Source organism: Ailuropoda melanoleuca, chromosome 3 (assembly GCF_002007445.2).
Source record: "Ailuropoda melanoleuca isolate Jingjing chromosome 3, ASM200744v2, whole genome shotgun sequence".
Classification (NCBI taxonomy): Eukaryota; Metazoa; Chordata; class Mammalia; order Carnivora; family Ursidae; genus Ailuropoda; species Ailuropoda melanoleuca.
In genome coordinates, this window is record NC_048220.1 from 51,030,854 (window position 1) to 51,053,674 (window position 22,821).

General features: G+C 38.0%; 2 protein-coding genes across 4 annotated transcripts in view; one reads left to right on the top strand and one right to left on the bottom strand.

Annotated features, from left to right (window-relative positions):
- CERT1 (ceramide transporter 1) overlaps positions 1 to 3,096 on the bottom strand; it is a 100,844-nt gene extending 97,748 nt beyond the window's left edge. The window contains exon 1 of one of the 2 annotated variants that reach the window (XM_011222318.3): positions 2,584 to 3,096. In XM_011222318.3, coding sequence (XP_011220620.1) covers positions 2,584 to 2,679 — 96 coding nt within the window. In that variant the 5' untranslated portion in view covers positions 2,680 to 3,096. The remainder of the gene's footprint in view (positions 1 to 2,583) is intronic. The other variant, XM_011222317.3, reaches the window with a different exon arrangement.
- Positions 3,096 to 22,821, top strand: part of POLK (DNA polymerase kappa) — a 67,464-nt gene continuing 47,738 nt past the window's right edge. The window contains exons 1-2 of one of the 2 annotated variants that reach the window (XM_034656370.1): positions 3,096 to 3,371; positions 11,275 to 11,383. The gene's annotated coding sequence lies outside the window, so the exon portion shown is untranslated. The remainder of the gene's footprint in view (positions 3,372 to 11,274; positions 11,384 to 22,821) is intronic. The other variant, XM_002917212.4, reaches the window with a different exon arrangement.

Consider the following 22,821-nt stretch of genomic DNA (forward strand, 5'->3'; position numbering starts at 1 on the left):
CCAAGGCATGAATTTTTTCCCAATATCTATCCACTTGTTATAACCACCTAGAATTGTCTATCCAGTATTCGTGGAACCTACATGCTTAAGAAGTCACCCCACAGGGGTGTCTGGGTGGCTCAGTCGGTTAGGCATCTGCCTTAGGCTCAGATCATGATCCCAGAGTCCTGGGATTGAGCCCTGAGTCAAGCTCCCTGCTCAGCCAGGGTCTGCTTCTCCCTCTCATTCTGCCCCTCCCCCCTGCTCATTCTCTCGCTCTCTCAAATAAATAAAATCTTAAAAAAAAAAAAAGGAAGTGATTCCATAGAAAATATGTTACATAGGTATTTTCATGTATTTTATATTACCATATAGAAGAAAAAAAACTGGATTGGTATATTTCTAATATAAGTTTATCCCCTCCCCCCATTCCAAATTCATTCCATTTGGGAGAGAAGAAACAAAACGCCTTAGTATTGAGACTTATCTACATTACTCAACTGAAGGAAAAGAACAGCTGCTGAGTTCTAACTCTTCTATAAATTACCAGGTGAATACAAACGGATCAAAATATATATGTACTTTAAGTTTTAAAACATGTTTTCAATATAAAATATTTTTTTAAAAAAAGATTTTATTCATTTGACAGAGAGAGACAACAGGCTAGAGTGCATAAGCAAGGGGAGCGGCAGGCAGAGGGAGAAGCAGGCTCCCCACTGAGCAGGGAGCCTGGGATCAAGACCTGAACAGAATGAAGCTGCTTAACCGACTGAGCCACTCAGGTGTCCTCAATATAAAACATTCTTGATTAACAAGCTTTCAGAAATCATTATATATAACCATACACTGTTAAATTTCAGGGAAATTTCCTTCATAGCTGTTAACAAAAGTACCAAAAACTATATTCATGCTGATTCTAAGTATGCAGCAACATCAAAATTATTTATCTACCATAGAAGTGATCAAAAAGTCCATTTCTCGACATTTAAATATCAAGGAGATAGTTTTCCATTTTTTGTCATACAATATACCTACTACACTGCTCTGCAAACATGAATACTCAGAGCTTTGGGAACTCTTTCCACCAGTCACCCCTCAACTCCCCCAAAACAGTAATATCAAATAGGTCAAAAGTTCAGCCTGTTTTGTAAAATACTTACCACCACCAGAGTACTAGTTTGGAAGTCTTTCATTTAATGAGAAAAGTGAGGAATCTATCAGAATTGAGAAGCAAAGAACACACTTGAAATTCCACCTGAAAATGTATAACTACCTACAATGTGTTCAATACGGATTCCTAAACTACAACATACATTTAATCTAAAGAAACCCTAGGGAGCTTCACTTTACTGAAAGCCTTTCACTGCAATTCCAATGATCACAATATCAAGACACATCATGATTTTTCTGCTATGTAAATAAAGGTAACACTTGCAAGTGTTAATTCTGACATTCATATCTTTTCTAACGCCTTTTTCACCAGCCTTCTAAAAATAAGAGAAAAACCTAACATGAAACAATTCCACAATAAATGTACAAATGCTTAGCCAAAGTATGTATACTGGAAGCAGGGTGGTTTCTTAATAGTCAGTGGCTGCACATGATCTTGTATCTTATGACCAGCTTGCTGAGGGATTGGCCATTTCTAAAACTTCAACAGGAAGAGAGAAGGAAGTAAAAAAGGCTATGTGGATCTTCTCATAACAAAAACTTTAAACGAACAAACAAACAAACAAGCCCCAGGCCATGTACTGTCAAAAGAAAAAATCATCCATTTTCTCTCCTAAAAAGGGCCTCATCCACTTTAACTAATTAGCCTTACAGTCCTACAACTATTTTCTTTGATAAAATTTTGAAAAAGGTTTTTAAAAATTTTCAGGAAAGGTAAGATGTGTTTTCCTTGCTCTGACCCTTTGCAAGAATATTTTCTTACTGATAGTGCTCTTCTTCCTGGGCTAAAGGTCGGCCTCTATTCTGACATGTTCCAAGTTACTATGAATATTTCTTGCACCTATCACGTGCCGATTCAATAGTTCTTTTCTTAACTGGAGAAAAGGATGAGGGAAAAAGTACAAAAGTCCTCCTCACTGAGACCTCTCACTACATCTAACTTGGCATAGTTTACCGCCTCAGATTCCCGCACCATGCCCAGTTGCTCCGGCTACTGTCTATACCGTCGCATCCACAGAATCTTCCAAATCTGCTCTGCATCTCCTGACTAACCTCTTTTGAGAGGTCCTATCTGCACTGCTCCCATACCCAGTCGTTCGCACACCGCTGTTGACCAACCCGTATTCCTACACCCGGGATAGATGTCGCTGAGTCCCAAGTCACGGTGCGCATCCCGGGGTTGGGACACGTTTTCTCCAGTCTTCGGCTGCCGCCACCAAACCCCAGGGCAAGCGAACCAGACAGTCTCCTTCTCCCCCCACCCCCACCCTGGCACTCCTGCGGCAGTACTCAGCCCCGCACCCCGGCACATTCCGCAGCCCCCGCCCCGGGACAGTCCATGACTCCCGCCCAACCCCACCCCATCCCCTCAGCCGCTCGCCTCGCGGCAGGTGGAGTCGGAGCAGGGGGCCCTCGGACTGGCTGGTTGCTCACCTTGCTGAGGACTCCGCAGCGCTCCACAGGCGGCCCGGACTCCGTCTCCGGATCCTCCTCTGAGCCCGACGAGTTCCAGCTCTGGTTATCCGACATGGAGGCGCGACAGCCGAGCAGGAGACCGGCCCCCGCTCCCTGAGCTGCGCCGGAGGAAGCACCCAGTACCCGGGGTGAAGGGTCGGGGGATGGCGAAGGGAAGAGTGCCCGCTCCGGCGCGGGGGGGAGCTGGAGGAGGGACGAAGTCCGGCCGCTGCGCCGCCGCCGCGCCTGACACCGAGCGGACCGGGGAAGGAGGACAAGCGGCGAAGGAAGCCTGCCCTTCCAGCCGTCAGCCGCCGCCGTTGTCGTGATTCGTGCGCTGCGCCGGGCGCCACCACCCGAACTCAGCCCCTTCGATACCAATCTCAAAGGGAGACGGAAAAGGAAAGAAGAAGGGAAGAGAAAATCCAGCTGCAGAAACCCGGGTCCACTCACACCTCCGCTACCGCCGCCATCTTCTGCCTGGCCCACTATTTACCCTTCCCTCCCCTTTCCCCTCCCCTTCATCCTCCCATTCTCCCCCTGCTCCCGCCCCGTCCCCCTCCCAACGTCTGACGAAGCACGCCGAGGGCTGGAGGTCCCCTCCCGCATCCTACCTCCGGTTCTCTCGGATGACGCAGGGTGGAAAAGTGGGAGGAGCAGAGAAAGGAGGAGGGATGGAGTCTCCGTTCTGTTGCATTCTGGGAAGGACGCTGCTCCGTCAGTCGTGCTGCCTCCTGGGAGTTGTAGTCGGGATCCTGAGGCAACCGGTGAGTGTTCCGCGCCGGGAAGGCTGTCGCCTTAGGGACCGGTCAAGTGGAGGGTGGGCTTCGTTTGACAGTTGTGTGATCCGTTCCCTCGGCCACCCTTCTATGTCTGCCTAGCGTGTTTATGACGAACCTGTGGAGCTTGCGGGCCGGGATGTGAGATAGCACTCTGCTGAGGATGCCGGGCCTGCCTTCCACGGCTGTTTCCTGAAAGCCCGGGAGCTCTTGCCGCTTTCCGGGGTGGGAGTGTACCGGGCGCTTCTGCCGTAACCACGGGCCATTGATTTGCGACCTCTCTAGTGAAAACGGGGTTTCTTTCCGCCAAATCCCCTCTGCAAATGTTGAGGGTTGTTTGTTTGTTTGTTTTTTATCTCGCTCTTTAGAAGTTAAACTTCAAACTTGACGTTTCCCGCCTTTGGAGGAAGAATTCTCGGTCCCTTCTCACCAGAGCGTGCACTTCGTATTGTTAGATTTACAGAGTGTTCATTTTGTTGATAGTAATTTTGAAGATGTCAGGGAATAAATTACGTTTGAATAATTTTTAAAGTAAAATGAGAATGTGAAATGATATACTGGAGTTTATTCTAAGTTGTAGATGAGTACCTTCCCGAAAGCCAGGTTAACCATCTCTACGGACCTATCTCTCTGAGAGATAGGAAAGGTTGTGGGGTAGAAACTTCACTGTATAAGAAAAACCAAAATGCAGTAGTCTTACTGAATAATAAGAGATTAGGCAATAGGAGGCTGGCTTTAAGACTAGAATTGAATTAGAAAGACCAATAGAAGATCTAACGGATCTTTGTCTATTTTCGCACAAATTATAGGGATAATTTTTATTGTGAGATCTTTAATTTGTAACTTCAGTTTTTTCTCCTCTCGTTTGCTACTGTTACATTCTTGTCAATTTCCTAATAATTGCCAACAACAAAATTCGTTATTAAACGTTAGAAAGAGTACCTGTGTACTGCAGTGGCTGGAGAACAGGAGTGGAGTTTTGAGTCTGAGGGAAAAGATACAGTGGCCAGAAATAACTCTGGTAGGGATAGAGGCCAGCTTAACTGGGATCTTCAGAAAAAACCAGAATGATGGGAAGTGTCTCTGAGAGGTACCTATGATATCTTTTTGTTCCCCTAGACTGATGTTTATAGATGCTGAATCTGTTGTAAATAAGTTACAGATTGTTTTAACATTGTGAAATCAAGTAGTAATTCATAACTGAAAGCCATTCAGATAAACAAAACCTTGACATAATGCTTTTGAAAATACTTTGACATGTTAATTAACACATAATCCCAAGATTGTCATTCAAAAGAGAATAAAGAAGAAACCCACTTACATATTTCCCCTTTTTTGAATTACTGAATTATATCTTTAGAATTTTGAATAGTGTAACAATTAAGTTTTACTTTCACTTTGGTTACCTAATATGGTTAGATGTAATATTTGATTCTTTTGAGCTCTAGGTTTTAAATGGACATTAGTCTTAAGGAAATGATTGTGAATTGTTGAGAAATCCACTTCATAATGTGATTTAGAATCATGGGAGCATAGTATATGTTTATATTGAAATTGAACTTTCTATTGTCTTTATGCATTTCTAAGTTGTGTGTGGTTGCAACCACCACCACTTACATCTCTGAGGTTCCCACTTAGTAGGAAATTGCTTCACTGTTATAGTCTGTTTCTAGCTATAGGGCTGAGGGGAGGGGACATTCTGAGAAAAAAATCATTTAACATAACACAAAAATCCCATGATAAATGCTTAAATGGATGTATTAGACTGCATATATTATTTTGCTCCCTAGAATGTGAGTTCAATGGAGGCAAGAATTTTAATTTTTTCACCCATTTTTTTCTATATAACTTTTTCCTATCCTTAGTCCCTAGAATAGTGCTGAGCACATAGAAGACATTCAATATAATTTGTGTATTCTATCTTTCAGTTAATAATTTAACAACATACAATATGCAGGATACTATGCTGATGCCTGGATGCTATTAAGATAGTAAAAAGTTAAGGGGCAGGGGGAGGGTCTGTCTTCCAGGAGATTATAACAGAACAAGGTAAGAAAAGTACAAGAATTAGTGTTTGAAAGAAGGTAACCTTTATTCCTACCACTTGACAGTGACAAACCCTGTTCTTTAACCATCCTTCTCCTGGATATTCGTAGGCCACTTGCCCCAGGTCTTTTTAGTTAAAAACAATGGCTATTTGGAATTTTAAAGAAAAAAGGATTGTCCTTGTTTGCGGATCTCTTTCCACAAAGTTATCATGTAAACTATTCAAAATAATATAAACTGATAGATCTTTTCTTTATGACTTGTTACTGTGCTTATGACATTCAGAGTGTCCCCTAAATGAAGTTCAGAAATTTAAAAAATTTAAAAGCTACTCTTCAAGCCCACCTTTTTCAAATTAACCAGAACTACTTGCCCCTTTAAATGCTTTGTTCCCCCTGTTTTGAATATTAATCGATCATGTTAGCTTCTCTTCAATGTTCCTGTGAGGCCTGTTCAAGAATTGCCACTATGGTGATTCATGTGAGTTCGGAGTGAGTAGGCAGATAGTCTCTGGGTGTGAATCCTAGCTGGCTTCATCCTTAATAATCATATGAATTTGGATGTGTATTTAATAAATACTAACTTAATAAATAGCATTATTAGTTTAACCAGTCGCTTTTTATCATATCCCAACTGTTGTGCTGTTAAATGCATTTGTAAATGAATATTTGCATAAGTATATCAAAGTGGATATTCATTTGTATGGTGGTGAATGCATCTATGTCCATGTCTGAACATGTAAACACTAGTTTCAGAAATGTAAAGGACTACAGGAAACTTGCATGTTTCATCTTTTGTGACGTTATACAGGATTATTATAAAATACCCTTACAAGTGTATTTACAAAACTGAATATACCGTGTAAAGTGAATACAGGAATATGGAGGTGATTGCTCCCCTTAGTATCTTAATCTTTTGTGTTGGTGCAAAAAAAAAGATTGTATTTTTACCTATCTATGATCAACCTCTGGCATGCTTATCTTCCAAATTAATGGTTTTCAGTTAAACTTATATCTTAACAGGTATATTCATATCTAGTGTAAGCAACGCAAGTGTACTAGTCTATGAATGAACTTTAAAGGATCATCATCTTTCTAAAAGAAAAAGGTAAACAATTCAGCCAGCAAAATCAAATGTATTCAGGAATAGCAGAGGAATTGCAATTTGGAACAAGCAAACCATGGTGAACCACAGGCAAATCCAGAGAACAGAGGAGAGCTTCAATTTTTAGAGGAAAGGAGGAAGTTGGGAGGGGTTATTTTGAACAAAAGTTCATTAGAGGGGCGCCTGGGTGGCACAGCGGTTAAGCGTCTGCCTTTGGCTCAGGGCGTGATCCCGGCATTCTGGGATTGAGCCCCATATCAGGCTCCTCCGCTGTGAGCCTGCTTCTTCCTCTCCCACTCCCTCTGCTTGTGTTCTCTCTCTCTCTCTGGCTGTCTCTATCTCTGTGAAATAAATAAAATCTTTAAAAAAAAAAAAGAAATTTATAAAAAAAAAAAAAAGTTCATTAGAGGAAAATGAGAGTTGCAAGTGGTGGTGGCTCCTCATTGGCTGCAGGCCAGGGTAGCTTGCTATTGGCACCAAAAGGCCATCTTCCTTCTTCCTGCTGGACTATGCAAGTTACCATGAGTGATGAGTTTGTGAGAGTCCTACCTTCATAGCTTTCCAACTCCAATTTTACCCTAGGTTTCCTTAACGTATTTTCACATTTCCCCCCTTTGATAAAGATCTTTCTTTAAAAGCGGTGCTGATCAAGAGTTGGGTCATCTGTTCCTTATTAGAATCGTTTTTGGCCCTCCGTGCCAGGAAGGACCTTTTCTGGGTGTCATGTCCCACATTGGAGGGAACTGCTCAGATTGGAAACCATTGAGGCCACATATCAGTAAGGAGAGGGTAGGATGGAGAACTCTTCAGGCATTTCCCATCTAAAGTCTGTATCTAATTGAAATTTTGAGTGTTGGGGATCATCTTGAAGCACTGTGCCAGAATCACCCTTTGGAGTACACCATTTCTACAAAGGTTTGGTAGGCAACAGGCATAAAATATAAAAATGATTATATTAAGTTGAGAAGACTAATGATCCCCGTCTGTGCATTAGTTCTAAACCAGAGCCCAAACCTGAGGATAACCAGCTAATGAAATCAAAGGACCATAGTCAGGTGGAATCTGTTATACTCAATATGCTTCTTCCCTAATTTTATAAATTTGGGGTTTTCTACTTCTCCAGAGGAATTTATCTATATGCAACAGGTGGTGTTTGCATAAACATCTTGTTCAGCAAGTAAGTCATCAAGAGCTATGTGATTATCCAAAACGACTTTAATGAGACAAGTGATCATTGTTGGCCTGCTATTGCCTTAGTGCTAGAATCAGCAGGTTTTCCCAGTTGCAGAGATAGATGCCTAATCATTCATTCCCTTGCATGAACACCCACCAATGGCATAGGCACCCTTATGATGGAGGCAAATCCAGGGTAATGTATACCCCATGGGAGTTCTCATTTAAGGCAGCAGTGAAGGTTTGATGGGGAAGACCAATGGGACGACCAGTGAAAGGCTTCAGATGTATTGTGGATGTCCACGGGCTAAGTTGGAAATCATAGTAAGGATTGGCTTCCAGTCTGCCAGCTGTGTAAACACTCATTGGGCAATGAGTGGCCCACTTGCCACAGATAGGTAAAACCAGGTGGTGCACGTAAGACTACTGTGAGGGTTTGATTATTAATAGTGCTGTTAGTTGGGATTATTCAAGTGGCTGTTTTGGACCAAGTGTCGGTGGTGTTTGGGAAACAGTTAGGGGGAAACTATCCTGTTCTGTGGACTTTGTTCTTGAAGCATGTACAGAGGGGCTTGTTTTGTTACAGTGAGCTGACCTGAAGTAGTAGAGCGCACAGGGAACCATATAGGTAGAATAAATGTGGTTAGTTGCATTGAGAGTTACGATAGGGGAGAGCTCAAAGAAAAGTACAGGAAAACCTGGTTGTAGAAGTTTGACTCTGTAAGAAATATCTGGAGGGATGTGGGTACAGTTAGTGGTCACATTGGAGATGAAAGAAAAGTTTGCTGTAGGGAAGACTAAAGGGTTGCAACTCCTGTAGACAGATCCAACAATCAAAAAGGTTTCCTCTTTTTTCAAGGGATTGGGAAATCGAATGAGGGCATTGTGTCTCCAGGATAGACAAGGAGAAAATGAGGTGAGAAAAAGCAGAAAGAGAATATATAGACCTGATCCTGTCATCTTGGGGAAGCTTTCTGCTTCACTGTCCTATGCTTCGTTTCCTGGAAATCTTTAATTTGAGGTGAGCAGTTGATGTGCAGGTCCAGTCTGGGTTTGGAGCTTTCTTTAGATGAGACACATGAATCTGGGAATCCACTCTTAGAGTTTAGTGGCCCAACGATTGGTCCATAACACTTGATAAGGGCCTTTCCAGTGTCGTTGAAGAGAATCTTTTTGGAGATGTCTTTTCCAAGAAATGAAATCCCCAGGTTGCAGTGTGTGGTGTTGGAGGGCTTCATCTCCTGGGAGTGTGCTGTGAAAAGTTTGTCCTACTAAAGCATGATTATTTTTGAGGAATGTAATTCGGCCTTTGCAATACTGAAATATATCTCTTTTTATTAGGTGCAGGTCAAAAGAGGTGGAAGCTAGAGGTATAGAGCACCCAGTAATTATCTCAAAGGGTGGGAGTTTATGAGTTCAAAAGGGGTGGATCTGAGATGGAGGACCATCAGTGATACTTTTGGCCGAGGGAGTGGGAGGGTTTCCACAAATTTTGCCTGTTGAGTTTTGATGATGCTTTTGGTTGGTTTGACCAGTTCTAAACACTGAGGATGGTAGCAGTGAAAATGCTGTAGAACTGGCCAAACAGCACAGACTTGCTCTGATATTTGACCAGCAAAACGAGTTCCCCAGTCACTGTGGAGTTCAGGAGGGGTCCCCCAGATAGGGATGATTTTTTTCCAGTAGGATTTTAGCTATCAAAGAAGCAGTAGTTTCTATGTGGAAAGGCTTCAAACCAGTGGGAAAACATGCAAATCGTTACTGAAACATATTTGTATTCATGAGATGGAGGTAGCTGAGTAGAGACCATTTGGGAGACCTTAAATAGCCCTTCGGGCAATTTAAAGTGCCCAGGAGCGTGTCAACAGATTTCTTGAATTGTTTTTTTTGGTGAGGGCAACTTCTATTGCTGGACAAAGGGGAAATCTTTCTTCTTGCTGGACTGTGCTAGCTTTGACAAGTGGTACGTTCATGATAGTCCTCCCTTCATGGCTTCCTTAACACATTTTCACAGGATCTATCAGATTTTTTGAGTAATAAAACCAACTTTTGCACTTGGTGGAAAAAAAAGATCAAAAGCTGATCATAAAATCTAGTTGAATAAAAACCTTATAATCTGACCAGATTATGTGAGTTCTTTACATGTGAATGGTCCCCACAGCCAGACAGCTGCAAAATTTCTCTCTCCTTCCTGCATATGCTGGTACTAGTTTCTTTCTCCTCATCTCTCCCCTTCCCCATGCATTACTATTGTTTATATGTATTGTGTATTGTTAATATTTTCCAGCTTGTATTCATTGTCTACCATAGCAGTCATTGGCAGCAGTGATGGGAAAAGCAGAGGAAGGAGTAGGTGAGAAATAGTGAGAAGCTGGGAGAAAAATAATCTGTAATGGAACCTTCCATCCTGTTTTAATTTACTCATAGGAATAGAAAAGGGAAGCTTATGTTAATGCTATTCTTCTTACTTCAATCTGTTTCCTGCCTCAGTATTCCAAGAGCCCCTAATCCTTTCACGTTTTTTTCAGGCCCTGTGATTGCTCTTTGTTTCCTGGTCTCAAATGTAGGCTTGATGTCTTCTTCCTACATCTTAATCTCATATTTTTGTTTTCCTCCGAAGGGAATAATTATGATTCTAAATGATGAGTAGTGTTAAGTAAGGTTATCCTTGTTATGGAGATGGATATCTAAGTAGGCACTGCCAATAATCACTTTCCTTGCTTGCTTTCTTCTTCCTTCTGTTTTCTAACCACCCACACTCCATTTGGATCAAAACACTTTCATTAACATCAATTATTATTATATTATGCTCATACTCCTAGGTCTTATTCTATTACTCTGATTCTTAAGGTGACTTTGCATGTATGTCTTGGATTCCCTTGTGTATTGATTTTTAACATTTTTAACTCAAGGACAGCTGTTTGGGGTGGGGTGAGGTGGGGTGGGGTACTCACTGATACCTTAATGCACTGCATGTAGCTATTTAGGAAAATGTCACATCCCATAGAAAGTTCTAACATTTGGCAGTGAGACAGTGATTTCAGAAACAGAATTTCAAAGGGCATATAGGGCTACCTTTTATCTTGTTTCCTGTTGTAGAGAGGAGAGCCAAGCCAGGCAAGTTCCAAGCAGAAATATTCTTTCTTACTGTTGAATAAAATTGAAATTGTATTCCATTATTTTTTATTTGTATCTGTTTGGTTTTATGGGATAAAAACTTGTCAGGGGTGGTTGGTATTTCATAGATTTCACTATAGCAGTAAAAAATCCTTTAGTCTAAAAAGTACACTGTACACATCTATAATAGATGAACGGTGCTATTAATACCCACTCTCTGCACGGACACACTTTCTGTTTTTAACCCTCAAGCTTCTGAGTCTCTAAATTTTAACCTCTTTAACTGTTATTTTGAGAAATTGTTTTGTTAATATGTTAAAGTCCTACTATATAAGCAGTATGGTATTTTTAAATATTGGTAGGATCCTCATAATGGTTGTTTTGTAAATGTGTTTTGCTTCCTGTTTTTCTCCCCAGCCCTTTCATTGTTTCACTTTTACTGTAATTTCAGATCCTCTTCTCCTTAGTCAAGTAAGCTGAAAAATACTGTTGTAGAACTATACATGTTGTTATGGTGATACAGTTTTTGAATATACAGTTCATCTTCATCCTCATTTAAGGTATTTATTAAGACTTGGTATGTGATTGTCCTGATTGGGGTGCTATAAAAATAGGTGATGTACACCACACATTTCATAGACTCATTGCCTTCTAGCGTTTTACTGTCTAAGAATACAGGCAATAATTAAGTCTATAAAGATATTGATATGTTTTTAAAAGTGACAGAATTATTGGGGCGCCTGGGTGGCACAGCGGTTAAGCGTCTGCCTTCGGCTCAGGGCGTGATCCCGGCCTTATGGGATCGAGCCCCACATCAGGCTCCTCCGCTATGAGCCTGCTTCTTCCTCTCCCACTCCCCCTGCTTGTGTTCGCTCTCTCGCTGGCTGTCTCTATCTCTGTCGAATAAATAAATAAAATCTTTAAAAAAAATAAAATAAAAAAAAATAAAAGTGACAGTATTATTAAAGAACAAGTAAAGGGTGCCTGGGTGGCTCAGTTGGTTAAGCATCTGCCTTCAGCTCAGGTCATGATCCCGGGATCCTGGGATCGAGTCCTGCATCGGGCGCCCTGCTCAGTGGGGAGTCTGCTTCTCCCACTGCCCCCACCCTGCTCTCGTGCTCTCACTCCCTTTCTCTCTCTCTCAAATAAATGAATAAATAAAATCTTTAAAAAAACATAAAGAACAAGGAAAGATTTAAATCGCCTGTCTCATAATAAGTGCTCAGTAAATATTTAAGGATGAATAGAGTTGATGATTAAAGGGAAGCTGTGGGAACTACAATTAACAAGGCTCAGAAGAAAAATCACTAACGGGTTAAAATTAATGAGCTACTAAAGAACCAAATTCCAGCATAGCTTTTTGTAAGGAATAAGTATCATTTGTTAAGAACCTACTCAATGTTAGACGTTTAGATTTACTATTTTTAGTATTCACTCTTCACAAAAGTCCTGCAAAATAGACATCCTTATTTTACATATAAAGAAGTTAATGTTGAAAGAAGTTAAATAAATTGCCTGAAGTCAAGCTAATTAATAGACTAGTTGAGACTTTGAAACTCAGAGACTTAAAATATGTAATTTCAATATATGTAAAATTGATTTTAGACTCAAAAAACAAAAACAAAGACAACTATTATCCTGAAATGATAAAACATTTGAGAATCTGGTAGAGCCTGATTATAATCTGGGTATGTTGCATAGTATTTCTTTAGTTTGAAATTTTTCTTTTGAAGAAAATTGATCTACATACATTTGTAAGCTGCAATGGCATATTATGTAGGCAGTTTACAGTGTTTTTCTATAACTAAAGGGGTGTGCTAGCAAGTCTATGTTTTATTTATCTATATTTAAGTAATAATTTAAGTGATTTCTTTTGCAATTCTTTTATCTAATGTTGATAAAGAAATTATGTATTGATTTAACTCTCAGTATAAGAGTATTTCTCAAGAAAAATAGTCATTGGTAGCTATCATCATTTTATTTTTTATATTTGTGAGTAATTTTATGAATAATCTTGAGAAGTAACAAACAAGGGATGGTGAACAATAAATTTATTAGGAATTATAATAAAAATTGAAACTTACTAAACAAATTTTTATTCTCTATTTTCCTAAAGTGAGTAATGAATGTCCTTTGAAAGCAAGTAGCTGCTCATCAACTTTTATGCATGATCCTGGATCTTTCCATCCAATAAATAAAGATTATATGCATCTTTAATAGATTCTAGCTTATCATTATGTCTGGTTCTTTATTTTGTGCTTGTAACACCAAAACCCAATAACGTTGAAAACTTTAACATCTAATAATCTTGTTAAAGAGAAGACATCCATTTTCTTTCCTTCATAATTGTAAAATATTTTCCTTTTTATAAACACCACTTAGAAGTAGAAGTCCAATAAGGTTTTCATTTCTACATCTATTTCCTTCTTCTCCCCGTTGTATACACATCTGTCTTAGATATTTGTTGACTTACAAACCGTATTAAGTAACTTTTAGTGCATAAATATAGGATGAAAGGATGAAAGAACACTGTCATATGTTGTATTAGCAAAATGGGATGTTCCAAGTTCTTGTTGCAAAATACTCTGTGATGAAGTCCTTCCTGTTGAGTGACTAACTGGATGGGAATGCCATATTTGCTTTTCTTACAAATTCGTTGTTTACTCATTGATTCTTTTTTTTTTTTTTTAAAGATTTTGGGGCGCCTGGGTGGCACAGCGGTTAAGCGTCTGCCTTCGGCTCAGGGCGTGATCCCGGCGTTACGGGATCGAGCCCCACGTCAGGCTCCTCCGCTATGAGCCTGCTTCTTCCTCTCCCACTCCTCCTGTGTGTGCCCTCTCTCGCTGGCTGTCTCTGTCAACTAAATAAATAAAATCTTTAAAAAAAAAAAAAAGATTTTATTTATTTATTTGACACAGAGAGAGCACAAGTAGGCAGAGTGACAGGCAGAGAGAGAGGGAGAAGCAGGCTCCCTGCAGAGCGGGGAGCCCCATGTGGGACTCGATCCCAGGACCCTGGGATCATGACCTGAGCTAAAGGTAGACGGTTAACCAACTGAGCCACCCAGGCGCCCGTGTTTACTCATTGATTCTTAAGTTTGAGAAGATATCTGTTTATCTGAAAATTCATATGCTGAGATTTTGCTTGTAAGATTAATTTCACCATCATTATAGTCAAAAGTGCTGTTTCTTTGCATTCATCTTCCGATTTATCTAATAATTGTGAAATTCTTCAGTCAGTTTTCTTCTCTTTGCCAGTATGGGCAGAAAATGAAAAATTCAGAACGTTCAAGTATGTTTAGCTTTCATTAAAAGCTTTCATCAGTGTAAGCTACCAAAACCCACCCCCCTGCAAAAATGGTGTGTCTATACTTCTCTTATACTTTCCTTCAAAGATACATTACTGTGGGCAATACAATTAGAAAACTGAAGGATGATGTAATAGTGATGATTTATTTCATTACCAGATCATTTTTCTGGGGATTCCATTATTTCACTTTCTTTTGATTTTATCTTTTAGTATAAATAATGAATAATGATTAATAATTCTTAGGATAATGAAATAAGATCCCAAAGATACCATAATGTATTTTCATTTATAAAGGGATCACCATAATATATCTTCAATTTATAAAAGAGTCAAATCCATATGGAAATTGCAAGATAGAGCAAATTTTATTCTGTTAGAAATTAATATTTTGTTCTTTGGAAGATTTCAAAAAAAAATAAGATATGAAATATCTGTGCCTACAATAAAGTTGCTGAAAAAAGAAACAAAAACTAAAACTGGGTCCAATAGATCCTTTTATACCAAAGGTTAATTTAACTTTGTTCCTTAAGCTTTTTTTTTTTATAACCAAACACAGACTAGTTTGTATTTCCTTCTCCTATCTCAAGTAAAATGGTTAGCCATTATAATTCCAAAATAATAATAATTTGACCAAATAAGGCATTAATCTTAAAGATCAAAGTAGATGTTGTTATACTACTAGTTCATTTATCTTTATCCAATCCAGTGAAATTCGTGCATTAAAAAGTAGATGTATAAAAGTAGATGTATAGAAAATCATTTATAAAGTATATAATATTTGCCCATTGAGAATGGTTAGCAATACCTAAAATATTAACAGAATTTTTTAGTGTTTTACATAAGAAAAGCATGGCTATCATGGGATCCCACCATAGCAATCATTTCACAGTAGAATCACACTTTATAAATCATGATCTGAGAAAATTATCAAAAACTAAAGTGAAGTCAAGGGAATAGTGCCTTACATGTAGAAATATTTTCTCTTGCCCTCAAGCAGACATGTGAAAATCTATGAAAAAATGTTAATAAATTCCAGAGATGAAGGCCTTTTCTAAAAAGACATTTGCTTCATTGTAGTGATTAGTGCTAGTTTTTTATGGAATGAAACCCAAGCTATTTTGTAATTAAGGTTAGTATATGATACTGCAGACGGAAGTTAAACAGGTACATAATTTAAACAGATTTTGTTGGTCACATTCCTGACAAAAGGGTCGGAGTATTTTTAAGCCTTGGAAAGCGTTTTTTCTCTTCCTCCCTGTGGGTAATTTTGGGGGAAAATGTAAATATATGCAATATGGGGTGGGAGAGGATGAGGAAGGCACCACTGCTGTACGTCAAGGGACAGAGAAACCCTTCAAATCTTCAAAAGGTCAGATGAAGAGGAAGCAGGAGTAAGGGAAAGTGTTCGTGAAAAATAAAGGAACCTGGAATAGCTCTGTCTTTTGAAGGGGGGGTTGTGCCTGGGCACATCATAGCCAAACTGATGAAAACCAAACTGAAGAGAAAGACTTGAAAGCAGTCAGAAAGAAATGACACATCACATACAGGGAACAACAGTATGAACTCTCATGATCTTAACAAATAATGGAGCTAGAAAACAGTGGAGCAGCATCTTTGAAGTACTGAAAGAAAAAGACCTGTCAACTTTATATCTGATGAAAATATCTTTAAAGAATAAAAAAAATAAGCCTGCTGACATCTTAGTTGTATATTTAGCATACTGATTAAGAATGTGGGCTCTGTAGAGAATCTTGGATTTGAATTTCAGCTTGGACACCTCTGGTGATCCTGGAGGAATTACATAAATTCTCTAAGGTTCAATTTCCTTATGCATTTTACTGATATACACTTTAGTGATATAATATCTAAGTTAGTGAGTAATCATGAGAAACAAATGAGAAAATGCTTTTTAAACACTTAGTACCTGCTCAGCCTATGATAAGTTGTTTGAAAATGTTATCATTTATTCGTGTGTATTTTTAGCCCACGTTTATAGAATTTCATGCTTTTTATTTTCATCTTCTCCCTCCCCTCTCAGATTTAGAGAGGTTGGATGTATCTTGAAAAAGGAAGAAACTACTGACAGTATTGTAAACGACAAATCACTTCTGCTGCTGCTTCGAGTTGTACAGAGACCAGATTTAGGAAGCTCTCATTATCAGAGAAAATTCTTTCTTTTTACGAAAAATGTTTTCCCTTTATTTTCTGTGTTGCTTTAGGCAGAAATGTAGGGCTTTTTTTGATAATTGATTTTTACTGATATTATTCCAAATAAGACAGTCCCTGGTAGAAGTGAACTCTTTGTTTTAGATGCCATGATTATTGAATATATTGCCCTTTGGATCACTAGAAAGATCTGCAGTTGACTCCCAAATATATTTTAGTAAGTCTGAATGGACATCGTGTTTTAATAATTTTCTTTTCTTTTCCTTGTCATTATTTCATAGTCTTCATTTAGAGACTTCCTATGCTTTTAGAGAGTTTTCAAAATCATGATGTCATCTAAAAATAAAGTTTAGGCCATAAATTTTGTTTTCTATTATAGTAATAAATGATATTTTATCTATTATTTATACTACTTTCACATTCCATGAAATCTACAAAAAAACCCACTGTTCCTTCTTTTGATAAGATTTCAATAATTTTCGGTTTTACCTTTGCATTTATCATGTAATGGCTAAGCATGAGGGTTTTGAACTAGGCCCGAAATACTGTCTCAAATCCACCAATTATTAACTTATCTAAGGTACCTCTAAGTCTTCACACTTTTGTTTCCTCATCTCTTAGGAAAATTAAATAGAATTATACATGTAAAACACTGTAAGATCCAAATGTTACTTTTAATAGTTACTGTATTTAAAAAGAGTTCACTGAGGTGTTACCATTAATTTTATTATGTTTTCTATATTAATCTGCCCATCATTCATTCATTCAACATTTATTTATTAAGTAACAGGTTCAGTGGCCTAGAACTATACCAGGTTTTGCCCTCTTGAAATTTATATTTTAGTTGTATTAAGTACAACAAAAAAACACTTGCCTTATTTTTTTTCTTGCACAAATTCTAGCAGGAAAAGGTTTTTGGCATAAAAGTTATTCAGTTGATTAGTTTATTAGTCTATGTAAAATTTTTACCATTATTCAAATGAAAACATTACTAATCTTTAGGATACAACTGCTTTATAGCAGTGTTACTCAAACTTTGGTCTGTATACAGTGCTGATCTGTAATGAGATAATTACAGAATTTGAAAGTAAGCCATAGATTTATTATCTAACAGTTTTGGTGGATCAAGGATCCCAGCATGGCTTAACTGGTGTCTCTGGATCATGAGGTTACCGTCAAGCTGTTATCTAGGGCTGCAGTCTTATCTGAAGACTGGACTGGAGGAGGGTCTGCTTCCAAACTCACTCACATGGACCTTCTGTCAGGGCTGCCTCACATAGCAGCTGGTTTCCCCAGAGTGAGTAATCCAAGTTGAGAATGAGAACATCTAAGATGGAAGTCACATTCTTTAATAGCCCATTTTCGTGTGTCACATCCCATCACTCTGCTTCTGCTTCTTCTATTTGTAAGAAGGGAGTCAATTACATATTATGGTATTCATTTGTTGTAACTTTTTCTTCATTTTCCTATCAGCTATGAAGTATTTTTAAAGGTAATTATTTTAGTAGTATTAAGAAATTCATATTTCATTTGTATGGGACACCTGGGTGGCTCAGTTAAGTGTCTGCCTTCAGCTCAGATCATGAACCTGGGGTCCTGGGATTGAGCTCCATGTCAGGCTCCCTACTTAGTGGGGACCTTGCTTCTCCTTCTGCCTCTGCTGCTCCCCCTGTTTGTGTTCTCTCTCTTGCTCACTCTTTCTCTCAAATAAACTCTTTTTTTAAAAAAAGGCATAATTTGTAGATTAAATTTTGTTTCTTAGTATATTTGGCAGTATAGAAATGAATAATTCTTTTTTTTTAAAGAGTTTATTTGAGAGAGAGAGGCAGAGATAGTGAACACAAACAGGGAGGAGAGGGAGAAGCAGGCTCCTGCTGAGCAGGGAGCCCCAAAGGGGCTCAATCCCAGGGCTCTGGGATCATGACCTGAGCTGAAGGCAGACGCTTAACCATCTGAGCCACCCAGGCACCTCAGAAATGAATTCGTACGCTGGAGGCTACTGTTAACATTTGACCGGTTTTCATAATGCTATGCTATACTATCTGCAGATTTAATAAGAGGGTCAGAATGAACTGTAATAATTTATTGGCATTAGGTAAGTGGTTTTGACAAAATTATTAACTTAGGAGGTTTTGCAAATATGCTGAAGCCCTTATGGTTTAAAATTCTGAAATCTGAGAAATTTAAGCTCTTAACTTTAGTAATGATGAATACTTTATTTTAACATTTTAAAAATTGTAGTCACATAGTGAGAAGCCAGATTTTAAATCCCAAAACTGGGTTGCTATTATTCTTAGCTTCAAGCCTTTGAGTAAAGGAGGTGACAAACTATATGGTTCTAATCTCTGCTGAAATAAATGTATTTCAGCGTCTACTTTGACTCCTCACCCTTTGAGGCCTGGTCAGGAAGAGAAAAACATTTCCGACAGTTAACAGATTAGAAATTAAAAAAAAAAAAAATCCAGAAGGAAACCATGGCATGGGATTCATTTTCCTTTTTTAAAGTTACGATGTCCTCCAGAGGCAGAGATGCATCTTGCTTACCTATGAAGATTATATAGTACAGGTGCTTTTTTAGATTAAGGAATTAGATTAAGGGATTAAAATTATCTGTTAATATATATGTTTAGCATATATTTACATTTTTAAAATATGCATGTTGTAAAATAGAGTTCTAGAGATCATTTTGGGAATATTCTGGATATAATTTAAAATCTTACTATGAGGGGCACCTGGGTGGCTCTATCGCTTGAGCATCTGACTCTTGGTTTCAGCTCAGGTCACAATATCAGGATCCTGGAATGGAGTCCTGCCTCGGGCTCCACACTCTGCTTGAGGATTCTCTCCCTCTCCCTCTGCCCCTCCTCCCACCTATGTGCCTGCACGCTCTCTCTCAAATGAATAAATAAATCTTTAAAAATAAATTTAAAAACTCCTGTGGTAGACTAATTAGAGCTATAGGAAACCAAAGAAATCAGCAACACTGGATCAAGAAATAATATCATGAACAATATCAAGAAAACACTAGAACAATGTAGCAGAGGGGATAATTGAAAGGATCATTTTTCCAGGATAGGAAAATAAAATAATATCTTGTATAACTTGGTTACAAAATATTATCCTTCCAATAATGTAAGATGTAGTATAGTGATAAGTAGTATAATACCTCAATTTCTTGTTAGTAGTGTAACCCCACCTATTATCCTGGCTTCATATGTAATTTTATATTAAAAGTAACACTAGAGATTGTAGAACTTAAAAAATCATTACAATACCAAAAAAGGTACTACAGGAGAACACTTTTCTCCTTTTCTAAAAACATACGTTTTCAGCTGTTCCTTAAAATTTATGCATTTTACTGTATACCTCAACTAAAACAACATTAGTCTGTTCAGTATCACTTCTATGTTAAGTAAATATTTTTGCTGACCTGATCTAATACCGAAGGAAAGAACCTCTCAGTATACTTCCTTCATGTTAATGAATCAACGTCCTCAAAAACAGTCGACTTCTATAAGATATAAAGTTAATTTTTCACAATTGTTAAAGGTCCTGAGTGCCCTTATTTCTGAGTATAAGCAAAGTCTTCATTGTTGGAGATTCTGGAAGACTTTACCAAATATGCAACTTATCAAAATTGGAACTTATACACTGAGCTTTGGGGAATTTACCATTGAATTGACATTTTATTTTATTTTATTTTTTTTTTTTTAAGATTTTTTTTAAAATTTATTTTATAAGACAGAGATAGAGACAGCCAGCGAGAGAGGGAACACAAGCAGGGGGAGTGGGAGAGGAAGAAGCAGGCTCATAGCAGAGGAGCCTGACGTGGGGCTCGATCCCATAACGCCGGGATCACGCCCTGAGCCGAAGGCAGACGCTTAACCGCTCTGCCACCCAGGCGCCCCTGAATTGACATTTTAGTTAATGTGTTTCATATCAGGATATTTTTCATTCTGTACTAAAGAAACAGATAATTTCAATTAGTTGTTATATAAAAGTGAATTTTAAATGTCCATAGGATTAAATAGAGTGTAGGCTTTTTAACAGCCTTCTGTCCCATTCTTCACTAGAATAAGTTAAATGAATAGAAAGCTCAGAAAGGAAAAAGGCAGTTGAAGAGAGTATGTGCGTAGTTCTTGCATAGACTTTATGTCCTCGGTGAAGACTTGTGTTTTCTTTTAGCATACATCCTTGTGGTTTAGGATTTGTAGAGTTACATTATTTCTATTAATTCTCTCAGTAATACATATACATTTAAAGTCTTTCAAATAATTCATTCCAAAATAATTTTTAATTTTTTGTACATCTTATTTTGCAAAGATATTGAAAACTAAAGCCAGAAATAAAATTTGCATCCAATCCCTCATTCCTATCATATGAAAATTGTGTGCATGTAGTGTGAGTGCATGTGTTCACATAAGGGTATGTAAAATAATTGGAGAGAAACATAGAAAATAAACTGGTAAAATTTTGGGGTTGTGATTTTTATTTTCTTGAAAATTTAAAAAATGTATATTTTTAAAGACTTTATTTATTTATTTGACAGAGACAGCCAGAGAGAGAGGGAACACAAGCAGGGAGAGAAGGAGAGGAAGGAACAGGCTCCCAGCAGAGGAGCCTGATGTGGGGCTCCATCCCATAACGCTGGGATCACGCCCTGAGCCAAAGGCAGACGCTTAACGACTGAGCCACCCAGGCGCCCCTAAAAAATATTTTTATAATAAATGAAATTGAAAAAGGAAATTTTTAGTCAGGCATTAAATTAAGTGGGGAATTACTTTAAATCTAGGGTGTTATTCTTATTCATAGTATTTAAATGTAGATAGTAAAAAGAACATTTAATCACAGCCTGAAGTTTTGTTTAATCTGTTTAATCTGTTCAAATAAACCTGTTAAATGTTTGAACATTTAGAGGATTAAAAATAATATTTGTTTTAGGGGCTCCTGGGTGGCACAGCGGTTAAGCGTCTGCCTTCAGCTCAGGGCGTGATCCTGGCGTTCTGGGATCGAGCCCCACATCAGGCTCCTCCACTATGAGACTGTTTCTTCCTCTCCCACTCCCCCTACTTGTGTTCCCTCTCTCACTGGCTGTCTCTATCTCTGTCGAATAAATAAATAAAATCTTTAAAAAAAATAATATTTGCTCTTAAGAAATATACAGGTTTTTCTGGAAGGATTTTTGGGTTTGGTTATTTATAGTGTTTTAGAAATAGGAAGCAAGCTCCACCTAGGAACTTACTGTAGTTTAGTTTTCTATCCTTGTCCTCTTACCTCCCAACCCTTCCTCTCCATCTTCTCTCTTTCATCTCTCTTACTATCCTTAGTAGGTTTTGCATATTTTCTGGTAGATAATTCCAGGTGACTTTCGTCAATGTGCTAATCACTTGTGATATTGTTTACATAGTCTTGTGAGCTTTTTATAGGTAGAAGAAATCCTACCACTCTAAAACTTCTTCCTCAGAACTGCTGCTGAAAAAATCGAATTTTCCATCCTTACCACTACCAAAAACAGAGGTTGGCCTTATATTTTTAAGCGGTAACCTGAATAGTTAGTGGTAGAATCAGACTGGGAAGAACTTGAATATTTTCAGAGAAAATGTACTCTTAAACCAATATATTAAACCACAAGAACCCAAGCTCTTTCCTGTGCATTCTGTATAACCATTTGTGCTTCTGAGTTGAAGTGAAACAGACTGTCTTTGTAGTGTCAAGCTATAAAAAATGTTTGACTATTTTCTTTTTCATAATCATGGGACAAATAGTTTTTGGGGAGCAAAACAAAATTCATCTATATGATCCATGAACTTTGGCTTTTTCTTGAGGATGCTTACAATGAAACTTTTTTCCTTCCACAGTCTCTGTATCTTGAAGAGAGAGAAGTAAGGAAAGTCAGACTAGTGATTTTCACAGCTCTGGAAATTTGGCTTAACTTTAATAGTAACTGTTGACTGAGAGTTTATTATATCCCAGATGCCACTAGGCACTTACATACTTCCCTCACAAAGCCATTTAAAATAGTATTGAATCTCACTTCCCAGAAAATATGGAAAATACTTTGTGATAATCTTTTGTGCATCTTTTGTGAATATTATGTGTTCATCTCTGCTGGGAGCTAGCTCTCCCTTTCAATTTATGAATTTCTAAAGAAATTCAGTCAGAACTAATGGAGAGAACAGAGATAACTAGGACTAATGAGAGATTATAGAAATTTGAAAAATAACAGAAACGCTAACCAATAAAAACAAAACCAGTCTCCCCATAGGGACATAAATTATAATACTAAAAGGAATTCATAGGAATTCAAGTATACTAAAACTTAGTATGTTTTATTAACTGTATCCAATAATTTTTTGTAGATTTCTATATAATTGGAAAATATTTAGTCAAAGAAATTAAGGCAACTTAATTTTCCAAAGAATAAATATAAGCTAGAATCTTTTTAATATTAATGGAAACTAGCAAGCATTCTAACATGTGAAGTCAAAATATTCTTTTATTTTAATACAATTCCCAGAAGCCT